A 25,812-nucleotide genomic window follows, 5' to 3' on the forward strand; every position below is an offset into this window, starting at 1 on the left:
GCTAGTGGAGGTGATGGAATTCCAGTGGAGCTATTTCAAATCCTAAAAGATGATGCTGTGGAAGTGCTTACTCAATATGCCAGCAAATTTGGAAAACTCAGCAGTGGCCAAAAGACTGGAAAAGTCAGTTTTCATTCTAATCCCAAAGAAAGACAATGCCAAAGAATGTTCAAACTACCACATAATTGCACTCATCTCACATGCTAGCAAAGTAATGCTCAAAATTCTCCAAGCCAGGCTTCAACAGTACATGAACCGTGAACTTCCAGATATTCAAACTGGTTTTATTATTATTTTTTAAATTTTATTTTATTTTTAAACTTTACATAATTGTATTAGTTTTGCCAAATATCAAAATGAATCCGCCACAGGTATACATGTAAACTGGTTTTAGAAAAGGCAGAGGAACCAGAGATCAAATTGGCAACATCTGTTGGATCACTGAAAAAGCAAGAGAATTCCAGAAATCTCTACTTCTGCTTTATTGATTATGCCAAAGCCTTTGACTGTGTAGAGCACAACAAACTGTGGAAAATTCTTAAAGAGATGGGAATACCAGGCCACCTGACCTGCCTCCTGAGAAATCTGTATGCAGGTCAAGAATCAATAGTTAGAACTGGACATGGAAAAAAAGACTGGTTCCAAATAGGGAAAGGAATACATCAAGGCTGTATATTGTCACCCTGCTTATTTAACTTAGATGCAGAGTACCTCATGAGAAATGCCAGGCTGGATGAAGCACAGGCTGGAATCAAGATTGCCTGAAGAAATATCAATAACCTTAGATTTGCAGATGAAACCACCCTTATGGCAGAAAGCAAAAAAATAAAAAGCCTCTTGACGAAAGCAAAATAGGGAAGTGAAAAGCTGGCTTAAAATTCAACATTCAAAAAATGAAGATCATGGCATCCAGTCCCATCACTTCATGGCAAATAGATGAGGAAACAATGGAAACAATGACAGACTTTATTTATTTGGGGGCTCCAAAATCACTGCAATTGGTGACTGGCAGCCATGAAATCAGCTTGCTCCTTGGAAAAACAGTTGTGACCAACCTAGACAGCATATTTAAAAGCAGAGACATTACTTTGCCAACAAAAGTCTGTCTAGTCAAGGCTATGGTTTTTCTGTGGTCATGTATGAACATAAGAGTTGGACTATAAAGAAAGCTGAGCACGGAAGAATTGATACTTTTGAATTGTGGTGTTGGAGAAGACTCTTGAGAGTCCCTTGGACTACAAAGAGTTCCAACCAGTCAATCTTAAAGGAAATCAGTCCTGAATATGCATTGAAAGGACTGATGCTGAAGCTGAAGTTCCAATACTTTGGCCACCTGATCAAAGAACTGACTCATTTGAAAAGGCCCTGATGCTAGGGAAGATTGAAAGTGGGAGGAGAAGGGGATGACAAAGGATGAAATGGTTGAGTAATCTCCAGGAGTTGGTCATATACAGGTCTGGCATGCTTTAGTCCGTGGGGTTGCAAAGAGTTGGACACAACTGAGCGACTGAACTGAACTAACATAAAATGTAAATTAATTCTTAACAAATGTTAATTATTATTGTTTTATTATTGCTTGTGTCTTCACATAAATCAGTGGAATTTTTATGAATGAGGTTACCATAAAATATTTATACTTTTAGAGATACAATCCAAACAATGGAGATGTGAATCATCATAAATAACTAAAGAAAGGAAAAGTTAATGTTTAAAAGAGCTAGTACACTCCAGCTTGTCACGGGTACTCTGAAGAAAATCACCATTTAGGGAAATTTCACCTGATATAATTGGCCATATCAAGAGTAGATAGTCAAAGGAAATTGGCTATGTGATTCAAGGAACTTAAACTGGGGCTCTGTAACAAACTAGAGGGGTGATATGGGGTGGGAAGTGGGACAGAGGTTAAAGACAGAGTGGAAATATATACACCTATGGCTAATTTTTGTTGGTGTATGGTAGAAATGGAAACAATATTATAAAGCAATTATCCTTCAATTAAAAATTTAAAAAACACCCACCAACCAACCAAAAAAAAAGTATTCTTTAAGAATGTGGAGGGGAATCATCACATTTGGTTTTCCAAATGGCATTTGGTTGAAAAGTAAAAAGAAGAAATTTTGTTAAATATTGATGTTTCTCATTATGGCAATATAATATTGTAATTTGAGATAGAAATTTCTTCTGGAAAATTCTTCTCTTGGGCAAGATTTACTTTCTACTTTGAAAAATCTTATAAAATACAACTGAACAAAGCTTTAAACATTATGCCAATGAAAAAGAGAAAAGGTTATATGGACTGTGAGTTCTCTCCACTTCAATAATTTTCCTTCTCATTTTTAATGAATATGTGTTACTCTTCAATAAAATAATGAAACAAACTAAAGAACCAAAAGTGTTATAAATAGCCAAGAATAGAGTTAAAAATTCTAAGAGCATAATAAAAAAAGGGCTTCTGGAATTCTTTTTTTTTTTTCCTTTTTTCCTTTTTTTTTTTTTTTTTTTTTTTTCGTGGCCCTGAAAAGGGCCTTTGGTTGAAATCAAGCTCCTGAGAGCAAACTGGAAAGCTTAACCGCCAAAGCCGTAGAGAGTATGGCCCTGGCGCTTGAGAGCGTAGACCACGTCCATAGCGGTGACTGTCTTCCGCTTGGCATGCTCGGTGTAGGTGACCGCGTCCCGGATCACGATCTCCAGAAACACTTTCAGGACCCCGCGGGTCTCTTCGTAGATGAGCCCGGAGATGCGCTTCACACCACCACGACGAGCCAGGCGGCGGATAGCAGGTTTAGTGACGCCCTGGATGTTGTCGCGCAGAACCTTACGATGGCGCTTAGCGCCGCCTTTCCCCAGACCTTTGCCGCCTTTGCCGCGTCCAGACATGGTTTCACGAAAAGTAAACCAACAGCAACTGGAATTCTTTTTAAAAAAGGGTTAACTGACGCTTTTGAAATGTGGTGTTGGAGAAGACTCTTGAGAGTCCCTTGGACTACAAGGAGATCCAACCAGTCCATCCTAAAGGAGATCAGACCTGGGTGTTCATTGGAAGGACTGATGTTGAAGCTGAAACTCCAATACTCTGGCCACCTGATGCAAAGAGCTAACTCACTGGAAAAGACCCTGATGCTGGGAAAGATTGAGGACAGGAGGAGAAGGGGATAACAGAGGATGAGATGGTTAGAAGGCATCACAGACGTGATGGACATGAGTTTGACTCGGCTCCAGGCGCTGGTGATGGACAGGGAGACCTGGCGTGCTGCAGTTCATGGGGTCGCAAAGAGTCGGACACGACTGAGAGACTGAACTGAACTGAACTGAACTCATGCTAGAGTATAATGATGAACACAAATGACTAGCTTTAGTACTTGGCTGACATGACTAATAGAAGCAGAGCTACTTATTTCATACTTCAGTATTGTTTGTGAAAATGTAAAGTAAAGTAATATAATGCAATGTTTGTGATAAGTAAGTAAGTAGTAGAAGTATAGGAAAAATTTATTTTATGCCAAAAGGGAAAAGGAAGAGTAATGACTAAAAGTTATGAGGAGATACATATATTTTAACCTAGCAAATATATATAATGGAATAGGGTTTCAGTATTTCAAAATGGAATAGGGGTTCCACTTTTCAACCTTGATGAAGTAATGATACTAAATGGCTATCCAGTCATAGTCAGTTCTAGAACTGGATAATTTTTATGAAAACAGCCATTTCTATTTGAGTGTTAAGTTGCTTAAGTCGTGTCTGACTCTTTGTGGTCTGTGGCTTTCCAGTCTCCTTTGTCCATAGGATTCTCCAGGCAAGAATACTTGAGGGCGTTGCCATCTCTTCCTCCAGGGGATTTTCCTGACCCAAGGATCAAACCCACGGCTCTGGTGTCTACTTCACTGGCAGGCAGGTTCTTTACTGCTAGCTTTGCTACCCATTCATTTGAGAGTAGGCAGCAAACAATTGTGACTCTGTAGGGAGAAAAGAACCCAAAACCAGATGAACCCTCTTAATGCCTCAGCTTTCTGAATGGAGTTAATTACTGGACCCTGGCACAACGAGAAGTGGCGTAAGCATGGTTTCATAATCTTGCTGAATTGAATACACAGAAATTGGAGATTAGCAAGGCTTAGTGACCTGGTATTTGGAAGGCAGAGTACTGACAAAGAGAAAGCTACTCAGAGAAAGAGCTCCAAAGATCTGCAAGTGTCACCCCGATTCCTTGGCTGAATGCTAAATTAAGCATGCACAGAATGACTCCACAAAGCCAGACAAAGAAGAACTATTAAGGAAATACAACTACCATAGAGCCATAAGATGGAAAACTTCCAGAACACTTGTAGGACTGGAAAAGTGGTGAGTTTAACCAGATTGGAGGAACCTCATGGAACATAAGTGGCATTTGTAGAGATGCCCAAAAGGTCATACATTAGGAGTGAAACTAAATTAATCATAGTGTAGAATTTCTCTAGACCTTACCAGTGGTTCTTTTAATCATTTTAGAATGACTACATGGATTGTTCTTTAAGAGGATAAAGCAATACTGAATGTATGTGCACCTACTATGTGGGGTCATTATACATAAAACAAAGATGACAGGAAAAAATACTTAAATCTACAATTTTGCTGAATTATTTCACTTTTTCTCTCTCAGAGTCTGGTAAACTAATCACAGAGAAAAGAAGCAAAAAAAGTTGTACAAGACTATCAACCCAAATATTCTAACTTACATTAATAAAGCTTTATACCCAGCAACAGTGGGAAACACATTTTTCTCAAGTGTGCATGGAACACTGGCTAGGACCATTCATATACTGGACCATAAAACAAGTTGCAATAAAATTAAAGGAAATGAAATATTCTAAAATATTCACTCTTCACAAGAGAATTAAATTAGAAATCAATGAAAAAATATCTTAGAAAAGCCAGAAATATTAGAAGCTAAACAAAATACTTCTAAATAACCTGTGTATCAAAGAAATAACAGGAGAAATTAGAACATACTTTGAACTTTATGATATTGAATATTGTACATTAAAATTTGTGGACGTAGCCCAAACAGTGCTTATAGGAAACTTAATATGCCTCAGTGAGGAGACTGAGAAAAGAATAATATGAAATTGTATGGTCTAAATTTTTACCTTAAAGAGTTTGAATAAGAACAAATTAAATTTACATTTAGCAAAAGAAAGGAAAATAAATATAACATTAGAAATCAATAAAATAGCAGGAAAAATTCGGGAAAAATCAATGAAACCAAAACACTTTCTTTGAAAGAATCACTAAAATTAATAAAAATCTAGCCATACTGGTGAAAGGAAAAGTAGGAAAAGACCCACAAATTACCAATGACAGAATTGAAAAGTAGGACATCACAAGAGAAACTATATGTATTGAAATGATAATAAAAACTATTGTGAAAAAAGTTAAGCAAACTCAACAAGTTAGATAAAATGGACACATTTCTTGAAAGACATAAATTAACTAAAATTACATAAGAAATAACTTGTTTTACTTTGTATTAACTAAATGATTTGTAACAGTAATTTTAAATATTACCATCAAGAAAGAAAAAAAAATCCAGGACAAAATTCCTTTCCTAGTCAATTCTGTTAATTTTTTAAAAATAAAAACATTACAATTCTTACACAAACATTTTCATAAAATACAATGTTAGGGGCATTTTCAAATTCCATTGAATGTATTCCAAGAAAACTGCTAATATGTATTACAATAAAAATGTTAATATTCCTCATTAACACTGGTAAATCTTAACAAAATATTAGCAATTACATCCAGCATTCATTACTAGGAACATACATTATGACCAAGTCAGCTTTGTCATAGGAATTTAAGGTTATTTTCATATTTGAAAATCAGTCAATATAATTCACTAAACTAATGCACTTATACTTAACATCATATTAGAGATTCTAATGAGTGCAGTTAAAAGGGGAAAAAAGATTAAATGGTATAGAATATACCATGATATATTTAAAATGGTATACAATAAATAAAATTATCTTTATTTACACATGGTATGACTGTGTACATCGGTTCAGTTCAATCGCTCAGTCGTGTCTGACTCTTTGCAACCCAATGGACTGCAGCACGCCAGGCTTCCCTGTCCATCACCAACTCCTGGAACCTAGTCAAACTCATGTCCATCGTGTTGGTGATGCCATCCAACCATCTCATCCTCCGTCGTCCCCTTCTCCTCCTGCCCTCAATCTTTTCCAGCATCAGGGTCTTTCCCAATGAGTCAGTTTTTCACATCAGGTGGCCAAAGTATTGGAGTTTCACCATTAGTCCTTCCAGTGAATATTCAGGGCTGATTTCCTTTAGGATGGACTGATTGGATCCCCTTGCAGTCCAAGAGACTCTTAAGAGTCTTCTCCAGCACCACAGTTCAAAAACATCTATTCTTCGGTGCTCAGCTTTCTTTATAGTCCAGTTCTCACATCCATACGTGATTACTGGAAAAACCATAGCCTTGACTAGATGGACCTTTGCTGGCAAAGTAACGTCTCTGCTTTTTAACATGCTGTCGGCTCAGACAGTAAAGTGTCTGTCTGCAATGTAGGAGACCCAGGTTTGATCCCTGGGTTGGGAAGATCCCCTGGAGAAGGAAATGGAAGCCCACTTAAGAATTCTTGCCTGGAAAATCCCATGGACCGTGGAGCCTGGTAGGCTACCGTCCATGGGGTTGCAAAGAGTCAGACACGACTGAGCAATTTCACTTTTCACTTTCACTTTCTAGGTTGATCATAACTTTCCTTCCAAGGAGTGTCTTTTAATTTCATGGCTGCAATCACCATCTGCAGTGATTTTGGAGCCCCAAAAAATAAAGTCTGACACTTTTCCCACTGTTTCCCCATCTATTTGCCATGAAGTGGCAGAACCAGATGCCATGGTCTTCGTTTTCTGAATGTTGATCTTTAAGCCAACTTTTTCACTCTCCTCTTTCACTTTCATCAGGAGGTTCTTTAGTTCTTCTACACTTCTGCCATAAGGGTGGTGTCATCTGCATATCTCAGGTTATTGATATTTCTCCCGACAATCTTGATTCCAGCCTGTGCTTTATCCAGCCCACCGTTTCTCATGATGTACTCTGCATGTAAGTTAAATAAGCAGGGTGACAATATATAGCCTTGATGTACTCCTTTCCCTATTTGGAACTAGTCTGTTGTTCCATGTCCAGTTCTAACTATTGCTTACTAACCTGCATACAGATTTCTCAAGATGATACGTCAAGTGGTCAGGTATTCCCATCTCTTTCAGAATTTTCCACAGTTCATTGAGAGGCACACAGTCAAAGGCTTTGGCACCATCAATAAAGCAGAAATAGACTGTGTACATGTAAGAATGCTAAAATTTACTAATAAAAATAAGAAAATGGTGAAATTAGCAAGGTCAAATGAAACAAGACCAGTATACACAAATACATTATATTTATAGGCAAAATTATGTTAAAAAATGTAAAATCTTTACTAGACTATAAGCAACAGATATAAGCAAAAATATATGCAAGGTAACATTTTTAATAAAAAAGTCACAAAATGTTGCTGAGGGATATTACTGCTGCTGCTAAGTCGCTTCAGTCGTGTCCGACTCTGTGTGACCCCATAGACGGCAACCCACCAGGCTCCCCTGTCCCTGGGATTCTCCAGGCAAGAACACTGGAGTGGGCTGCCATTTCCTTCTCCAATGCATGAAAGTGAAAAGTGAAAGTGAAGTCACTCAGTCGTGTCCAACTCTTAGTGACCCCATGGACTGCAGCCCACCAGGCTCCTCTGTCCATGGGATTTTCCAGGCAAGAGTACTGGAGTGGGGTGCCTTTGCCTTCTCTGAGGGATATTAAAGAGAGCCTAAATAGTTGAAATTATATGTGATGATCATGCATGGAAAGAAGCAAACTTTTAAAGGTATCGATTTACCCTTAGTCAATCTTTAGAGAACTATATAGAGAGATCTATAAAAACCATAGATCTCTATAGGAACCAGAGATAAAATTGCCAACATCTGTTGGATCATCGAGAAAGCAAGAGAATTCCAGTAAAAATCTACTTCTGCCTTATTGATTATGCTCAAACCTTTGACTTTGTGGATCACAACAAACTGTGGAAAATTCTTCAAGAGATGGGAATACCAGGGCACCTTACCTGCCTCCTGAGAAAACTGTATGCAGGTCAAGAAGAAACAGTTATAACCAGACATGGAACAACAGACTGGTTCCAAATTGGGAAAGGAGTACTTCAAGGCTGTCTATTGTCACTCTATTTATTTAACTTACATGCAGAGGACATCATGTGAAATGCCGGGCTGGATGAAGCACAAGCTGGAATCAAGATTGCCAGGACAATATTAATAACTTCAGATACACAAGTGATACTGCCCTTTATGGCAGAAACCGAAGAGAAACTAAAGAGCCTCTTGATGAAAGTGAAAGAGGAGAGTGAAAAGGCTGGCTTAAAACTCAACATTCAAAAAATGAAGATCATGGCATCTGGTCCCATTCCTTCATGGAAAATAGATGGGGAAACAGTGGAAACAGTGACAGACTTTATTTATTTGGGGGCTCCAAAATCACTGCAGATGGTGACTGTAGCCATGAAATTAAAAGACTCTTGCTCCTTGGAAGAAAAGCTATGACCAATCTAGATAGCATATTAAAAAGCAGAGACATTACCTTGCTGACAATGGTCCATCTAGTCAAAACTATTGTTTTTCCAGTAGTCATGTATGGATGTGAGAGCTGGACTATAAAAAAAGCTGAGCACCAAAGAATTTATGCTTTTGAACTGTGGTGTTGAAGACTCTTGAGAGTTCCTTGGACTGCAGGAGATCAACCCAATCAATCTTAAAGGAAATCAGTCCTGAATATTCAATGGGAGGACTGATACTGAAATTGAAACTCTAATACTTTGGCTACCTGATGAGAACTGACTCTTTGGAGAAGACCCTGATTTGGGGAAAGATTGAAAGCAGGAGGAAAAGGGGACGACAGAGAATAAGATGGTTGGATGGCATCACTGACTCGATGGACATGAGTTTGAGCAAGCTCCAGGAGTTGATGGACAGGGAAGCCTGGTAGACTGCAGTCCATGGGTTGCAAAGAGTCGGACATGACTGAGCGAGTGAACTGAACTGATACAAATTTAAGAATGAGTTTATTAATTTCTATATCAGAGTTGCAGGAATTTGTTAAGGTTTCATTGTCTCTATAGATAGTTCAGTTCAGTTCAGTTGCTCAGTCATGTCCAACTTTTGCAACCCTATGGACTGCAGCACACCAGGCCTCCCTGTCCTTCACCATCTCCTAGAGCTTACTCAAAATCATATCCATCAAGTCAGTGATGCCATCCAACAATCTCATCCTCTGTCATCCCCTTCTCCTCCTGCATTCAATCTTTCCCAGCATTGGATTCTTTTCCAATGAGTCAGTTTATCGTATCAGGTGGCCAAAGTATTAGAGCTTCAGCTTCAGCACCAGTCCTTCCAGTGAATATTCAGGATTCATTTCCTCCAAGATTGAGTGGTTTGATCTTGACAGTGCTCATAATCTAGACTCAATCTTGAAAGAGGGAGATATATGTGGAAGACACATTTTCTGAATTCAGTATTTAATATAAAGCTGTGGTAATGAAGACAATGTGGTTTTCAGATAGGATATATAGAGATCAATAAAATGGAATAGAATAGTGTCCTGATAGTGTCATACACAGATATAGCCCATCATTTTCTACAAATGAGCAAAGGAAATTCAGTAGGGAAAGAAAATCTTTCAACAAACGGTACTGGAATGTTATGAATATCATACTGAAAATATAATAAAATTTTATCATTCATAAAAATTAACTCAAAATGAATGATAGCTCTAAATATGAGAGCTAAAAATATAAAAACCCAGGAAAAAACCTAAGAGAAAATTTATGCAACTTTTGGGTATAAAAAAAATTTCTTAGCCTGAAAGGAAGTAACCACAAAAGAAAAATAATTGATTAGTTTGACTTCTTTAAAATTAAAAACATTAATCAAAAATTACTATAAATGAAATAAAAAGACAATCCATAGATTAAGAGAAAATATTGCCTGTGCTTATATCTGTCAGAGGTCTTGTATTCATAGTGTCCAAAGAAATATTATACTTAAATAATAAGAAATCAAATCTCTTTATATGAAATCAAGCAGCAAACATTTGAATAAATGCTTCATGAAAGAAGTTATATAAATAGCCAGTAAACATGTGACAAGGAGCTTAATATAATAGGTGGTTAAGGAAAGGTACATTAAAACTACAACATGTTACTACTACACATATACTAGAATAGGTAAACTTGGAAAGACTGACTATACCAGCTTTTGCTGAGGCTTAAAGCAAGTGGCACTCAGCTGGTGGAATGTGACAAGGTATCACACTCAATCTTGACCACCTTTTCCTTCCATATTCCCTTTCATGTTTGCCTATCTTCTTTATGTTACAAAATTTGCACTGAGTATAAGAGAAATCGATAACTGAGAGTTTATGTTTGAATACATCAGTATATGGGGGCTCTAGTCATGGGAATGAGTCAAACAAGTTAAGTATCTTAAGATATTTAGTAACTTTCTGCCTCCTCCCCTTCTGATTGCATTTTTTATTTACAGAAAAGTTACGATCCAGACTCTGTGAAAGAAATATCAAGTTTAAAAAGTTATTAACACAGGAAGTTTACCAAGTATGGTCTGGATGTCACACAGATGCCAAAAGGAATATTTCTATATGGAAAAGATGACCTAGCTGGACTGAAGTGAGTCAGAACTCATGATAAATCTATCTTTTCTCATAACAACCACAAGTCAGAAACACCTAATTCAGTCCCCCAATCTCAACGCAGTGACAATCTCAAAGTGACAGCCTCAAAGCAATTTCTTCTTTTTTTTTTTTTTTGTCCCTGATTAAAAGCCTATTTCAAATGGTACAGATTCTAGGTTGGTTATTTTTTTGTCTCAACATTTTAAACATTTTGTACTACTCTCTTACTTGCAGTTTTTGAGGAAAAGTAGGATGTAACACTCTTTCGGAGAAGGCAATGGCACCTCACTCCAGTACTCTTGCCTGGAAAATCCCATGGACAGAGGAGCCTGGTGGGCTGCTGTCCATGGGTCACTAAGAGTCAGACATGACTGAGTGACTTCACTTTCACTTTTCACTTTCATGCATTGGAGAAGGAAATGGCAACCCACTCCAGTGTTCTTGCCTGGAGAATCCCAGGGACGGTTGAGCCTGGTGGGCTGCCATCTATGGGGTCGCACAGAGTCGGACACGACTGAAGTGACTTAGCAGTAGCAACACTCTTTATTTTTGCTTCTCTATAAATAAGATGTTTTTTCCCTTGATCTTTCAGGGTTTTTTTTCTTTACATTTTATTTTCTGTAGTTTAAATATAATATGCCTAGATGTAAATTTTTTTAATATAGTTATCTTGCTTGCTGTACTTTGAACTTCCAAGGTCTGTGCTGACATTAATTTGTTTCAAATATTTTTTTCTGTTTCTTCTTTCTCTTTCTGGCATCCCAATTATGCATATGTTATACCTTTTGCAGTTGTACCACAGTGTCCTTGTATATTCTGTGTTGTTTTCTTCTAAATTCTCATTCTCTGCTTTTGGGTTTTTTTCAAGGTTCTATTTATACGTGTTGTAGCTTAGATTTTTTCTCATCAGCTCTGTTTAGTCCATTATAGGCATTCTTCTTTTCTGTTACAGTAGTTTTGATCCCTAACATTTCTTTTTTTTTTTTTTTTAGATTTCCATCTCTCTGCTTACATTTCCCATCTATTCTTGCATACTGTCTACTCTATATGTTAGAGCCCCTAGCAAATTAATTATAGTTATTTTAAACTCCCAATCTGATAATTTCAACATCACTGCCATCTTTGGTTCAGATACTTACTCTGTCTCTTCAGAATGTATTTTTTGCCTTTTAATTTTTGTTTGAGCACCAGACATGATGAACTTGGTAAAATGAGCTATTGTAAATAAATGTTTATTAATGTGATGGTGAAGTGTAAGGGCAGTGGAGACATTTTATAGTCCTTTAGTTGATTAAGTCTCCATCTTTGGGTGAACCTATTTCTCTGCAGGTAAACTTCACATGTTGTTTCTCCCTTTTGTTTCTGTTTTCCTCTCCCTTTCAGTGGGACAAGATAGCTAAATCAGGTTGGAGTTGAGTTTTTCCCTTTCCCCATTTAGGTTCTGATAATACCCCAGCAAATTAGGCTCTGGTTTACTAGTTCCCTCTTAGGGCAAGCCTTGGTTTACTAGTTCCCTCTTAGGGCAAGCCTTGGTTTACTAGTTCCCTCTTAGGGCAAGCCTTGTTAAGACGAGCAGAATGCTTTGAAGTATTTCAAATGGTTCCCTTCTCCTCTCTGTCAGAAGCAGGAGAATATTCATCTCCTGTATTTACCATGGAAACTTGGTTGAGCTCTTGGAGGTAAATCTCACAATTCTGTGAAGCCCCTGCTATGACTAGATCTTTTTGGAGTTTTGGACTTAAAGTTGTCCACAGTGAGTCTTCAGTGATTTGTTGATTACAGTTCAGTTTCCCACACTGTTTAATAAATGTTTAGATGATAGCTTCAGACCATGGCATTAAATAATGTAATACATTCATCTGATATAATAAAATAACAATTACTTGAATTTTGAAAGCAATATAATCCTAATTCTGCTATTGTTTGATCTTAAAATTTTTATTTCTGAAAAATGGACATAATAGTAATTTTGCAAGGAATGATGAATATGATATTTATTTTTCTCACTCCAACAAACAACTCAGAGCAGGAATTAATGACCACATGAGGATGCCAGAATGGGGTGTGTCTTAAAATTATCTTTACATTGTTATTTCATTAATTTAAGAATCAATTAAAAAAAATAATACGAGGAAAAATATATCAGAATTGGATGAAATATTTATGAAAGAAAATTAAACTGTCTGAAGTGGGGCTGACTGGGTGTTAAATGTGTACATAATTTACATTTGTACTTAAAATAGTATTAATCAAGTTTTGTCTTTTAAAAGTAAAAAATAATTTTAAGAAAATATAAATTAATTTGAAAATTCTATTGCCTTCCAGTGTTATTACAATTTTCATGGAGCTTGTTCTTTAAAAAGCCCATTGGAATAAAACTGTTTCACAACTTGTAAAATATCATTCAGCTTTGCTCTTTGGCTTGGGATTTTCCCATCACTTTTGAATTGTCTTTCTTGCTTCCCAAGATCACTTGGCTTTTGACAATAAGAATGGGTGATTCTCCTGGGTAAAATTCACACAGACCAAATGGCTTGACAATTTGAACTTACTCTGCCTTTCAACTTCTCCTTCCACCTCTCTCTTTTATAAAATCCCCAGGGATGCACAAATTTCACTTTTACTATGTGAAGATGTGTTTGGGGGAAAAGAGGAAAAAAGTGCTTTTTCACTTATAGTTGAACATGACTAAATTATACAGTGGAACTTATGAAAAATGTAAAAATGAACTCTTAAGAGATAAATATTACTCTACTTTGTGTAGAAGAAAATTTATATGGCTACTACATAAAACTCCCCACTATTTATCCAAGATTATTTTAGAAACCTTAGGAGTTAGATTAGCTGTTGGAGATGCTGAGAAATTATTGTGAGAGGAAAATAAAAATATTTTTTTATCATCACTTTGCTAGTATTTATTCCCTTTTTCATTAGAAACATAACATAGTTGGGATATCAAACTCAATATTTATTCCTAGCTCAAAATGAGTTGGAGAATATTTACTGCATGAGGTAAAAAAAGCTCTCAAAGGATGATTTTGGACTTGGACCTAATATAGTGGCCTGCAAACTAAAAAAAAAAGTGTGTTCATGTTATTTTTCATCATCATCATTATTATTATCCTCATCAGCTGACCATTATTTAGTTCTTACTTTATCTGAGGTTCTGCTGTCATTGCTATGTATCTAGTAATGTATTTAAACTTTATGTCATAGACTTCTGTGTGTACCTATCCATCCTTTTCCTCTGGCTTTCCTTTATTACACAGTCCCTTTGAGTGTCCATGGCTTCCATAGACATCTAGATATGATGCATTGTGTAATTCTATCCCAGACAGAATTTTTGAACTGGAAAATTTCTAGCAAATTACCTACTGAACATCTCCATCTGGATGATATATGGCCATCCCAGCTAAAAATATCCTCCTGCTCTCTGTATCTGTTATCCTGGTCCCTGGACAGCACACATCAAGTCACTCAAAACAAGAATTCTATCATTTCATTCTACATACCTTTGTGTTTTTAAGTTTTAACTTTAATTGTTCTTTAATTTCAATCAATTCAAAATAATACCATCTTTTTTGCTTATCCTTGAGTTTCCATCCCCACTGCAGATATTTTAAGCAAATACTTTTCCTTTTGTACCCTGGAAGCAGTATTTCCCAGGTGGTGCTAATGGTAAAAAAAAAGAAAAAAAAAAAAAAAAAAGCCCACCTGCTAATGCAAGAGATGCAAGAGACAAAGGTTTAATCCCTGAGTAAGGAAGATCCCCTGGAATAGGAAATGGCAACCCTCTCCAATATTCTTTCCTGGAAAAGTCCATGGACAGAGAAGCCTGGCAGACTACAGTCCGTGGGATCATAAACAGTTGAACACGACTTGTTGACTAATTACTATCCTTCTGCACCCTGTAAGCAATATTATTTAGTTGGTAAGTGTGAAAATGCTGGATTCAAGTCACTCATGGTTCCAGGTTCCATTTTCATTCTGCCTAGTGTGTGACCTTGGACAAGTTTCTTAACCTCTATAAGAAGGGTATAGCAATCTTTATGAATCTAACAAGATGTAGGAAAAACGACCAAAAAAAATAAACTGATAGTAAATAAGAAACATAAAATGAGATGCTAAAATAAGTCCAATATATCAACAAATAAAGGTGGGAGACTAAATTTAGTTTTAAAAAGTCAGAGATTATAAGATTACATTTTAAAGTATTCTTGCTTACAAAAGACATGCCTGGAACAGAATGAAACATAAAGGGATATAAAAACTACACCATGAAATACCAACAGTAGAATTACTGATGTATCCTTATAAATACATTAAATCATGAATGAAATTTAAAATTTTGTCTTTCTTTGTTTTCTATATCAGTCAGAAATTTCTGTGTGAATTTATAGATACTCAATTGAAAATGTCTTAAAACACAGAACATATTGATTTATGTAATAGGAAAGTTTAGTCATGGATTTGGCTTAGACATGGCTGTACTCAGAGGCTTAAATGCTGGGGTTGTACTCTCCATCTTTTAGATCCAGTTTTCTCTTCATTTTGTTTTAATGCAGCAGATACATTATCTCCACATGGCAGGAAAGATATCCACTGTCAGCCCCATTCATAACCTGCCAGCTTACTAATTCTAGCAGGTAAAACAGAAAAGACACTTTTCTCTTCCTGTGCCCATATAGCAATCCTGGAAAACACTCTATTTGGACTTGCCAGTGGTAAGTCTATGGATTATTCCTGACTGGGACACGTGCCCAGCTGACTATAAGTGAGACGAGGCACTGTGATTGACAGAACCACTTGGATCAGGTGTACTTTGTAGAATGGAGTGCTGAGTAAAAAAAAAAAAATGTTTATACTATACCTTTTTTTATTGACTGTGGTTATACTAAGATAGTAAGTGGCAAAACCAGTATGTGCACCTGTAAAAAGGATCTGGGAAGCTCTGTGTTTAAAATAGTCTATAGGTCTGTGGGACAAAAGAATACGCCTGTGCTTTATATAGGACTAACCCAATTCACAGTGAATTATTAAATAAAAATGTTAGTTTATTTAACTTATTATTTCTATAAGATTTTTATTTAGGATCCTGTGACAATAGTAGACAGATGACCTCTAGCTTATGATTATATTCTCCTTAGATTAATAACTAAAATTCATTTGGAAATTAAAAGAAAATGTAAATGAATTAAACTTTAAATTATTTTTTTTTTGGTTGTAGGCTTTAGTCTTTAACAGAAGGATCTAAAGGGTGCCTATTGATTACAATAAAATATAGCAGTTAAAGGAAGAAAGGTCAACAAAAAGCTAAAGTTGAAGTCATATAGCATGGACCATGAAAGTTTATACTAATCTGTCCTATCTAAATAAAAAGGTTTTCTGGAGTAAGAGTCCCAGAGTAGAAATCAATTACAGAAAGGAAAGCTGGAAAATTCTCAACAATATGGAAATTAAGCTTGAAGATACTGAACAACCAATGAATCAAAGAACTTAAACAGGAAAAATTAAATGATATGTTGAAGCAAATTAAAATGGTAATATAATAACAAAAACTTAGGGTACAGCAAAAGCAGTTCTAAGTGGGAAGTTTATGGTAATAAATGCCTACATTAAGGAAAAAAGAAAAAATAATCTAGCTAGATACCTCAAAAAACTAGAAAAATAAAGAACAAACTTAGCCCAAAGTTAGCAGAAGGAAAGAAATAAAAGGATTAGAGTAAAATTTTTTAAAAAAATAGAGATTTAAAAGACAATAGAAAAAAAAATCAATGTAACTAATGGGTGTTTTTTTTTTTTTTTTTAATGTATAGATACCATTAGCTAGACTCAACAAGGAAAAAGATGACTAAAATAAAATAGTAAATAAAAGAAGGGATATTACAACTGATATTGCAGAAATACAAATGATGACAAGAGAGTATTAGGAACAATTATGGGCATCCCTGGTGGCTCAGGTGGTAGGGAATCTGCCTGCAATACAGGAGACGGGCATTCAATTATACACCAACTTAGATAACCTAGAGGAAAGGATAAATTCCTAGAACTATATATTCTTTCAAGACTGAATTATTAACATAGCAATAAATATTGGGTTGGCTAGAAAAATTTATTTGGTTAATGAATATGTTGTTTAATAAAGTGCTTGGTGAACATGAAAAATGTCTTTTATTTTTACTTAAAAACCGAATGAACTTTTTGGCCTTCCCAGTATATATGGAGGCTAAATCGTATCAAAAACTTGTTAACAAAGTAAGGCCCAGGACCAGATGTCTTCATGAATGAATTCTACAAAATATTTAATCAGGAGTTACTATCTGTCCTTCTCAAACTGTTCCAAAATGTGTAAGAGGAGGGCACATTACTAAACTCATTTATGAGGCCAGCATCACCTGATACCAAAAGCAGATAGGGAGATACGAGAACAATGTAGACTAGTATTCCTGATAGATATAGATGCAAAAATTCTCAACAAAATATTAGTAAACTGAAATCAGCAAAAAAAGATCATACACCATGTTTCATTGGAATTTATTCCAGGGATGCAAGGAGATGTTTCAATGTCCAGAAGTTGTGATACATCACATTAGCTAAAGGATAAAAATTATAATTATCTTAATAAATGCAGAAAAAAATTAAGAAAATTCAAATTTTATTTATGATTAAAAACTCTCAGCCAACTGGGAATAGAGGTAATGTCCTAAACATAATAACTGCTGTTCTGAAAAAAAAAAAAAGAAAGATTCCTCTCAAAGTATTACTGCTCATTGACAGTGTACCTGGTCACCCAAGAGCTTGGATGGAAATGTACAAAGAGATTCATGTTGTTTTCATGCTTGCTAACACAGCATCCATTCTGCAGCCCAGGGATTAAGGAGTAAATTTAACTATCAAATCTTATTATTTAAGAAAAACATTTTGTAAGGCTATTGTTGCCATAGGTGGTATTTTGTCTGATGGATCTGGGCAAAGTCAATTGAAAAGCTTCTGGAAAGGATCCACCATTCTAGATGCCATTAAGAAGACATTTCATATTCATGGGAAGATGTCAAAATATCAACATTTACAGGAGTTTAGAAGAAGCTGATTCCAACCTTATGGATGATTTTGAGAGGTTTCAGTGGAGGAAATAACTCCAGTTGTGGTAGAAATAGCAAAAGAACTAGAATTAAAACTAAAGCTTGAAAATGTGACTTTAATTTTGAACACATAAAGAGGATATGATATATATGTGTAATGGAATTTTATTCATCCATGAGAAGGAAGGAAATGCCATTTGCTAAAACATGGATGGATCTTGAGGGCATTATGCTAAGTGGATATAGCCAGACAGAGAAAGACAAATACCCTGTGATCCCACTTATAAGTAAAATCTAGAGAAAAAGTCAAGTCTGTAGAAACGGATATTTTAAAAATATTTGGCAGAGGCTGGGAGGTAGGGGATATACGGAGTGATTAGAAAATACATACAAATATTCAGAATAAGGTCTCAGGATTGAATATATAACATGATAGCTGTATTTGATAGCACTGCTATGTATAATTAAAATTTACTAACATAATAGAATTTAAATATCCCACCAGTAAAAGATATTTGATATATATTTAAGGATATATATGTAAGGAGATTGATGGATGTGGGGAAAAAATAATGTAAGTACTTTTAAGATTCTAAAAGCATATTAACATCCTTAGTAGAACAACATGTTTTAATCTTTCTTAAAAGTCTTTGACCTCCAATTAAAATGAATAAATTTATATTAAAAAAAAGTCTTTGTGCAATTGCTATGCTAAATACTTACTATTTTTGTTATTTTTGTAAAGCAGGTCATTAGGAAGTAATAGAAATTACCAAATGAAGTAGAAATTAAATGGTATTAATTTATAAGTGATTTTTTATTTGAAACTTTTCATTCATTTTAATGAGTCCTAATGCACAGATTCTGACTATAACCTTTGCAATTGAATCAGTGATTCTCAACCTATGTTCTCAAGAACACTGGAGTTTGGTGAGAGGTATAATGAAGTTCTGTAACACAAAAGTTCAACAATAAAACATTTTTGGGAAATGGCATAATATAAAGAAATTGCAGTGTATATTAAATTAAGCCATAGCCATAAGAATCCCAATGATAAAGTCTCACATAAGATAAAATAAAACCAAAAAAACAGTAACCTGGACATGTGCTTCTGGTCAAGATTGAATAACAGGCACTGGACTATCCCTAATACCTTTAAAAGCAAAATAAAAGAAAAAAATCCTAGAAAAGTAGATAAATAGTCTTTTTTTTAAAATTTCTTCACAGATATTGAACAACAGACAGCACAGAGCTGGAATTCTGAGAGGAAAAAAAAAAGTGAAATACAACCTACCTCCCTTTTCCAGGCTTTATTTCTGGAGCACTGTCCAGACCAAAGCTCAGAGAAAGTCTAAGCACAGTAAAGGCTTGCTGATATAAAGAAGGCTAAGCTGGAAAATATTCTGATGCTGGGAGGGATTGGGGGCAGGAGGAAAAGGGGACGACAGAAGATGAGATGGCTGGATGGTATCACCGACTCGACGGACATGAGTCTGAGTGAACTCCGGGAACTGGTGATGGACAGGGAGGCCTGGTGTGCTGCGATTCATGGGGTCGCAAAGAGTCGGACATGACTGAGCGACTGGACTGAACTGAACTGAAGCTGGTTAGAATTTGTAGGGCAGTGCTCAGACGGTAAAGTGTTTGCCTGCAATGCGGGAGACCCGGGTTCAATCCCTGGGTCAGGAAGATCTCTTGGAGAAGGAAATGGCAACCCACTCCAGTATTCTTGCCTGGAAAATCCCATGGAGAGAGGAGTCTGGTAGGCTACTGTCCATGGGGTCACAAAGAGTCGGACGCGACTGAGTGACTTCACTATACCATAAATGGTGGCTACATAGAAGGGAAATACATCCAGAATTTTTTAAAGTGACTCAGTTAATCTCTGGGATGAATATTAAACTGAACATTAAAAGGCTGATATTCTATGAAGCCATACAAAGAAAATCATGACTAAAAACCTATAAGGGAACTATAAACTAAACTAATATCTGAACTCTCATGCTTGCACCCACTAAGACATGTTTTGGATCCTACAGTTTCAATGACATTCATCAAACAGACAGGAAACTCAATGGACACCTTTGAAATGCCATGCCTTAGAACAAAGATTAAACTATAGGAGATAAAGACTACTCTAGATGTGTATTAACAAAGCTTAAAATCAAGTTTCAAAAAGATCAAAGTGATTTGCTAGTAAATTAACATCTTGCCAGAGCAAAACCAACTATTAAAGGAAGACAGTAGGATCAACGATATTCAGGATGTCCAGTATTCAATCAATAATTACTAAATAGGCAAAAAGCTGAAAATATGACCTATAATAGGGAAAAAAGTTGGTCAGTAAAACAGAGTCAGAAGTTACAGGGAGGACTGAATTATGAGACAAAGACTTAAAAGAACTACTGTAAATATATATGATATAACATAATAATAAGAAAAACAGAAACCATAAGAAAAGTTAGATGAAACAAGATATTTTAGTATTCTGACATGGATTGACTTAGCTGGGGATTAGCTTTTCCCAAAGAAGACATCCTGAACTTGAAAAAATGGCATAAAAATTATCCAAACTAGATTACATGAAGTTCAAAATACACTGAATAAAACACAAAACCAAGTGATTTAACAGAACACCAATAGAGAAGATAAAATGGAATACTAAAGATATTCAAGTAATTAAAAAGAAAAAATATTAAAGGACAAAAACAAGAACAAAGTAGATGGGTCAAATGGAAAAAAAATTAGCAAGATGTAGACTGAAATACAATATCAATAATTAAACTAGATATAAATGGACTAAAATTACTAACCCAAAAGAGAATTATCAAACTTCATTTTTTAAAAAAACAGTTATACTTTGTTCATCAAAAAGTACTTTAAACTGAAGACACATTCAGCAATAAAAAGGAGCAGTCCATTTGCACAATGAAACAACTTGGATGAGACTGAAGTATTTTTAATGAGCATGTCCAGACACAATTTGTGACTATATATTTTCATTGATATAAAATTCTAGCATAGGCCCCTTCTCCCCCCCCAAAAAAACAGATAAAGTAATTGGCTCTGGTAGGCAAGAAGAATAGAATTTACTACAAAGGAGCATGAGGAAACTTTACCATGATGGAAATCTTCTATATATTAATTGGGGTGGTGATTATACCAGCTATATTAATGTAAACACACCTATATATATAAGAGCATGTATTGTTTTCTGTAAATGGTAGCTCGATACAGTTCATGAATAAAAAAATAATAATTAACATCTGGAAAGTAGTCTATACCAAGAAATCTTAGTTTAAATATAGAATTTTCTTTCCACTTTATCAAAACTGATAAGTTGAAAACCAAATTGTTTCTATAGTCATTTGTGGCAATTGATCTAATATCCAGTTTGTTGAAGTCTGAAGTAATGAGGGTTTAAAATTGTTTTAATGACACCAGAACAAATAGTTTATATATTAGAACCCAAGATATGTCTACTAGTCAATTCTATAGTCTCAAGTCAGTTCAGTCACACAGTCATGTCCGACTCTTTGCAACTCTATGGACTGCAGCACACTAGGCTTGCCTGTCCATCACCAACCTCCGGAGCTTGCTCAAACTCATGTCCATCGAGGCGGTGATGCCATCCAACCATCTCATCCTCTGTCGTCCCCTTTTCCTTCTGCCTTCAATCTTTCCAAGCATCAGGGTCTTTTCTGTTGAGTCAGTTCTTCACATCAGGTGGCCAAAGTATTGGAGCTTCAGCTTCAGCATCAGTCTTTCCAATGAATATTCAGGACTGGTATCCTTTAGGAAGGACTGGTTGGATCTCCTTGCAGTCCAAGGGATTCTCAAGAGTCTTCTCCAACATCACAGTTCAAAAACATCAACTCTTTGGCACTCAGCTGTCTTTATGGTCCAACTCTTACATCCATACATGACTACGGGAAAAACAATAGCTTTGACTAGACGGACCTTTGCCGGCAAAGTAATGTCTCTACTTTTTAATAGGCTGTCTAGATTTGTCATAGTTTTTCATCCAAGGAGCAAATGTCTTTTAATCATGACTTCAGTCACCATCTGTAGTGATTTTGGAGCCCCCCAAAATAGTCTCTCAGTGTTTCCATTGTTTCCCTATCTATTTGCCATGAAGTGATGGGAACAGATGCCATGATCTTAGTTTTTTGAATGTTGAGTTTTAAGCCAGCTTTTTCAGTCTCTTCTTTCACTTTCATCAGGAGGCTCTACTGTTCCTCTTTACTTTCTGCTATAAGGGTGGTGTCATCTGCACATCTGAGGATATTGATATTTCTCCTGGAAATCTTGATTCCAGTTTGTGCTACATCCAGTCTGACATTTCACATGATGTACTCGGCATATAAGTTAAATAAGCAGGGTGACAGTATACAGCCTTGATGTACTCCTTTCCTGATTTGGAACTAGTCTGTTGTTCCATGTCCGGTTCTAACTGTTGCTTCTTGACCTGCATACAGATTTCTCAGGAGACAGGTCAGGTGGTCTGGTATTCCCATCTGTTAAGAATTTTCCACAGTCTTTTGTGATCCACACAGTCAAAGGCTTTGGCGAAGTCAGTGAAGAGGAAGTAGATATTTTTCTGTAATTCTCTTGCTTTTTCAATGATCCAGCAGATGTTGGTAATTTGATTTCTGGTTCCTCTGCCTTTTCTAAATCCAGCTTGAACATCTGGAAGTTCTCAGTTCACATACTGTTGAAGCCTCACTTGGAGAATTTTGAGCATTTCTTTGCTAGCGTGTGAAGTGAGTGCAGTTGAGAACTTCCCTGGTGGCTCAGGTGGTAAAGCGTCTGTCTACAATGAGGGAGACCTGGGTTTGATCCCTGGGTTGGGAAGATTCCCCTGGAGAAGGAAATGGCAATCCACTCCAGTACTATTGTCTGGAAAATCCATGGACAGAAGAGCCTGGTAGGCTACAGTTCATGGGGTCGCAAAGAGTCAGACACGACTGAGCGACTTCACTTTCCATGCAGTAGTTTGAACAATCTTTGGCATTGTCTTTCTTTGGGATTGGAATGAAAACTGACATTTTCCAGTCCTGTGGCCACTGCTGAGTTGCCCAAATTTGCTGGCATATTGAGCGCAGCACTTTTCACAGCATCATCTTTTAGGATTTGAAATAGCTCAATTGGAATTCCATCACCTCCCCTAGCTTTGTTCATAGATGCTTCCTAAGGGCTACTTGATTTCACATTCCAGGATATCTGGCTCCATGTGAGTGATCACATCATCATGATTATCTGGGTCATCAGGTCTTTTTTGTATAGTCCTTCTGTGTATTCTTGCCACCTCTTCTTAGTACCTTCTGCCTCTGTTATTTCCATACTTTATTGTGCCCATCTGTGCATGAAATGTTTCCTTGGTATCTCTAATTTTCTTGAAGAGCTATCTAGTCTTTCCCATTCTATTGTTTTCCTCTTTATCTTTGCATTGATCACTGAGAAATACTTTCTTATCTCTCCTTGCTATTCTTTGGAACTCTACATTCAGATGGATATATCCTTCCTTTTCTCCTTTGCCTTTTGCTTCTCTTCTGTTCTCAGCTATTTGTAAGGCCTCCTCAGACAACCATTTTGCCTTTTTGCATTTCTTTTTCTTTTGGAAAAACAAAATTACTTTTTTCTGTATAGTCTACATTCTTGATAATATATAATTTCACTTCTGAATAATAGCCAGTAAACATCTGTATGGCTCTCTGATTTCTCTATAGCATTGCTTTCCATAAATAGTGAAACATAATGCTTGAATAAATGTGTTTATTCTGAAGTAAATTTTACTTCATTTTATGTTCATGAAAGGCAATGAGCTTCAAGTAAGAGAGGTGATATAAAGGCTACAACTTCTGAACTCCCAAGGTCCTCTTCCCTGAGACATGTTTTTTATAAAATGTCAAATAAGGTATCTTATTTTTTTAGCCTCTCATCTCAAATCACAAAATTATACCTGATAACTATTGTCATATTTACATCAGCATATGTGTTACTTCATGGGGAGGAGAGGAGTTAAAATTAATAGACATGATTTAAAGGTAGCTGATGTTTTCCCAGACAGAATCAATTTTAAATTTAGAAAGTAAAATCCTAAAAGACAAGAGATAATAAACTTTTTGAAAGATATTTTAAATCTTATTATACAAATGAACATTTTTTAACAAGTATAAAAGAAACAATATAAACCTATGAGTTTGGAGAAGGCAATGGCACCCCACTCCAGTACTTTTGCCTAGAAAATCCCATGGATGGAGGAGCCTGGTAGGCTGCAGTCCATCGGGTCGCTAGAGTCGGACACAACTGAGCGACTTCACTTTCACTTTTCACTTTCATGCATTGGAGAAGGAAATGGCAACCCACTCCAGTGTTCTTGCCTGGAGAATCCCAGGGACGGGGAAGCCTGGTGGGCTGCGGTCTATGGGGTTGCACAGAGTCGAACACGACTGAAGTGACTTAGCTTATGAGTTAGGAAAGGATCTAGAAGTTAGTATTTATTATTTAAAGTTCAGATTAAATTAATAATAAAACCTGTACATATTCTTTTTAAAAATCTATACTTAGTGTTAATTATTAAGTCAAGTCCGACTCTGCAACCCTATGCACTGTAGCCCTCCAGGCTCCTCTGTCCATGGAACTCTCCAGACAAGGTTATTGGAAGGGGTTGCCATTTCCTTCTCCAGAGAATCATCCTAACCCAGGTCTCCTGCATTGCAGGCATATTCTTTACCATTTGTGTCACCAGGGAAGGTCTTAAAAAATCTGTAAGCATGATGAATATGAGATACAATGATGAATCCCACCCCAATGAGAGTTGGGTATGGGGAAAGACAGAACCACAATTTATAAATGTACTAATTCATATACTAATAATTAAACACATTATAATTAGAGTCAGTGGAGACCTAAAGAACAATCCTTTTATGATCTAGAGTAGCATTTGACAAATTGAGTATATATGAACTCACATTTCTTTTTGTAAATATAATAGGTTTGGAAAACATGCAAACCTATCCATGTATATGTTGTCTACAGTTACTTTCACATTACAAGCAGAGTTAATATGATTGCAACACAGATCTTACAGCCTGCAAAATCTAAAATGTTTAAAAGCTGGCCCATTAAGAAGAACTTTGAAAACCTGGAAAATAAAATATAGATCTGAAAAGAGACACATTTCCAACAGTGATACTATTGTTTTCTCAGTAGCTCAGTTGTGTCTGACTCTTTGCAATCCCATGGACTATAGACTGCCAGGTTCCTCTGTCCATGGAAGTTTCTTCTAGGCAAGAGTACTGGAGCAGGTTGCCATTTCCTACTCCAGTGATACTGTTAGATGTTGCATTAAAGAGCTGTGGTAGCTTTTCAAGGTTGAATCAGACTGGTATTTAATCCATATGTCGGTGAGAAGAACTGTGAGCAAGAGACCTTCTTTGGTGGTGATGGAAATGTGGTGGAAGGGAAAAAGAGAGAAAGAAGAGAGAGGGAGGTTGATTTATTTTCAGAAATTGGCCCTCTGACTGTGGAAGTTGACAAGTCCAATATCCGCAGGGTAGGCTGGCAGACTGGAGAACAAGAAAAGTTGATGTTTCAGTTGAGTCCAATGGCAGTCTGTGGCAGAATTCCTCTTCCTTGGAGGGAGGTTGGTCTTTTTTTTACATTAAGTCTTGTAACTCAGTCGATGGCTCTCCACTCATCCTTCCAAAGTTAATACTTTCCTCACCTGGGTAGGGTGGGGAGCAGTAGAAAGAGGTTGTTAAGTTATTAATTCCCCTAATCCATCCTTGGAGAATCAAATTGATTTTGTATAGAGTGAATTCCTGTATATTTCTTTAAACCCACTAGGTGCTTCACACAGTCAGACAAAGTCGAGAACCAGAAGGTTAAGCAAAGCTTTATGACAAGATATTATATAGCCTCTATGTTGTTACAATGCATGTTGATAAC

The 25,812-nt window shown here is 36.3% G+C and overlaps 1 protein-coding gene across 1 annotated transcript; it reads right to left on the bottom strand.

Annotated features, from left to right (window-relative positions):
• Nucleotides 1-2,476: 2,476 nt before the first annotated feature.
• Nucleotides 2,477-2,902, bottom strand: LOC147372618 (histone H4-like). Its single transcript, XM_086403654.1, has one exon. The coding sequence runs from the start codon at nucleotides 2,875-2,877 to the stop codon at nucleotides 2,566-2,568; it is 312 nt and encodes a 103-aa protein (XP_086259780.1). The 5' UTR covers nucleotides 2,878-2,902; the 3' UTR covers nucleotides 2,477-2,565.
• Between the last annotated feature and the right edge of the window lie 22,910 nt (nucleotides 2,903-25,812).

This window comes from Bos grunniens, chromosome 5, assembly GCF_055505025.1.
Source record: "Bos grunniens cultivar Pamir isolate PY7600 chromosome 5, Bosgru_T2T1.0, whole genome shotgun sequence".
In the NCBI taxonomy this organism is placed as follows: domain Eukaryota; kingdom Metazoa; phylum Chordata; class Mammalia; order Artiodactyla; family Bovidae; genus Bos; species Bos grunniens.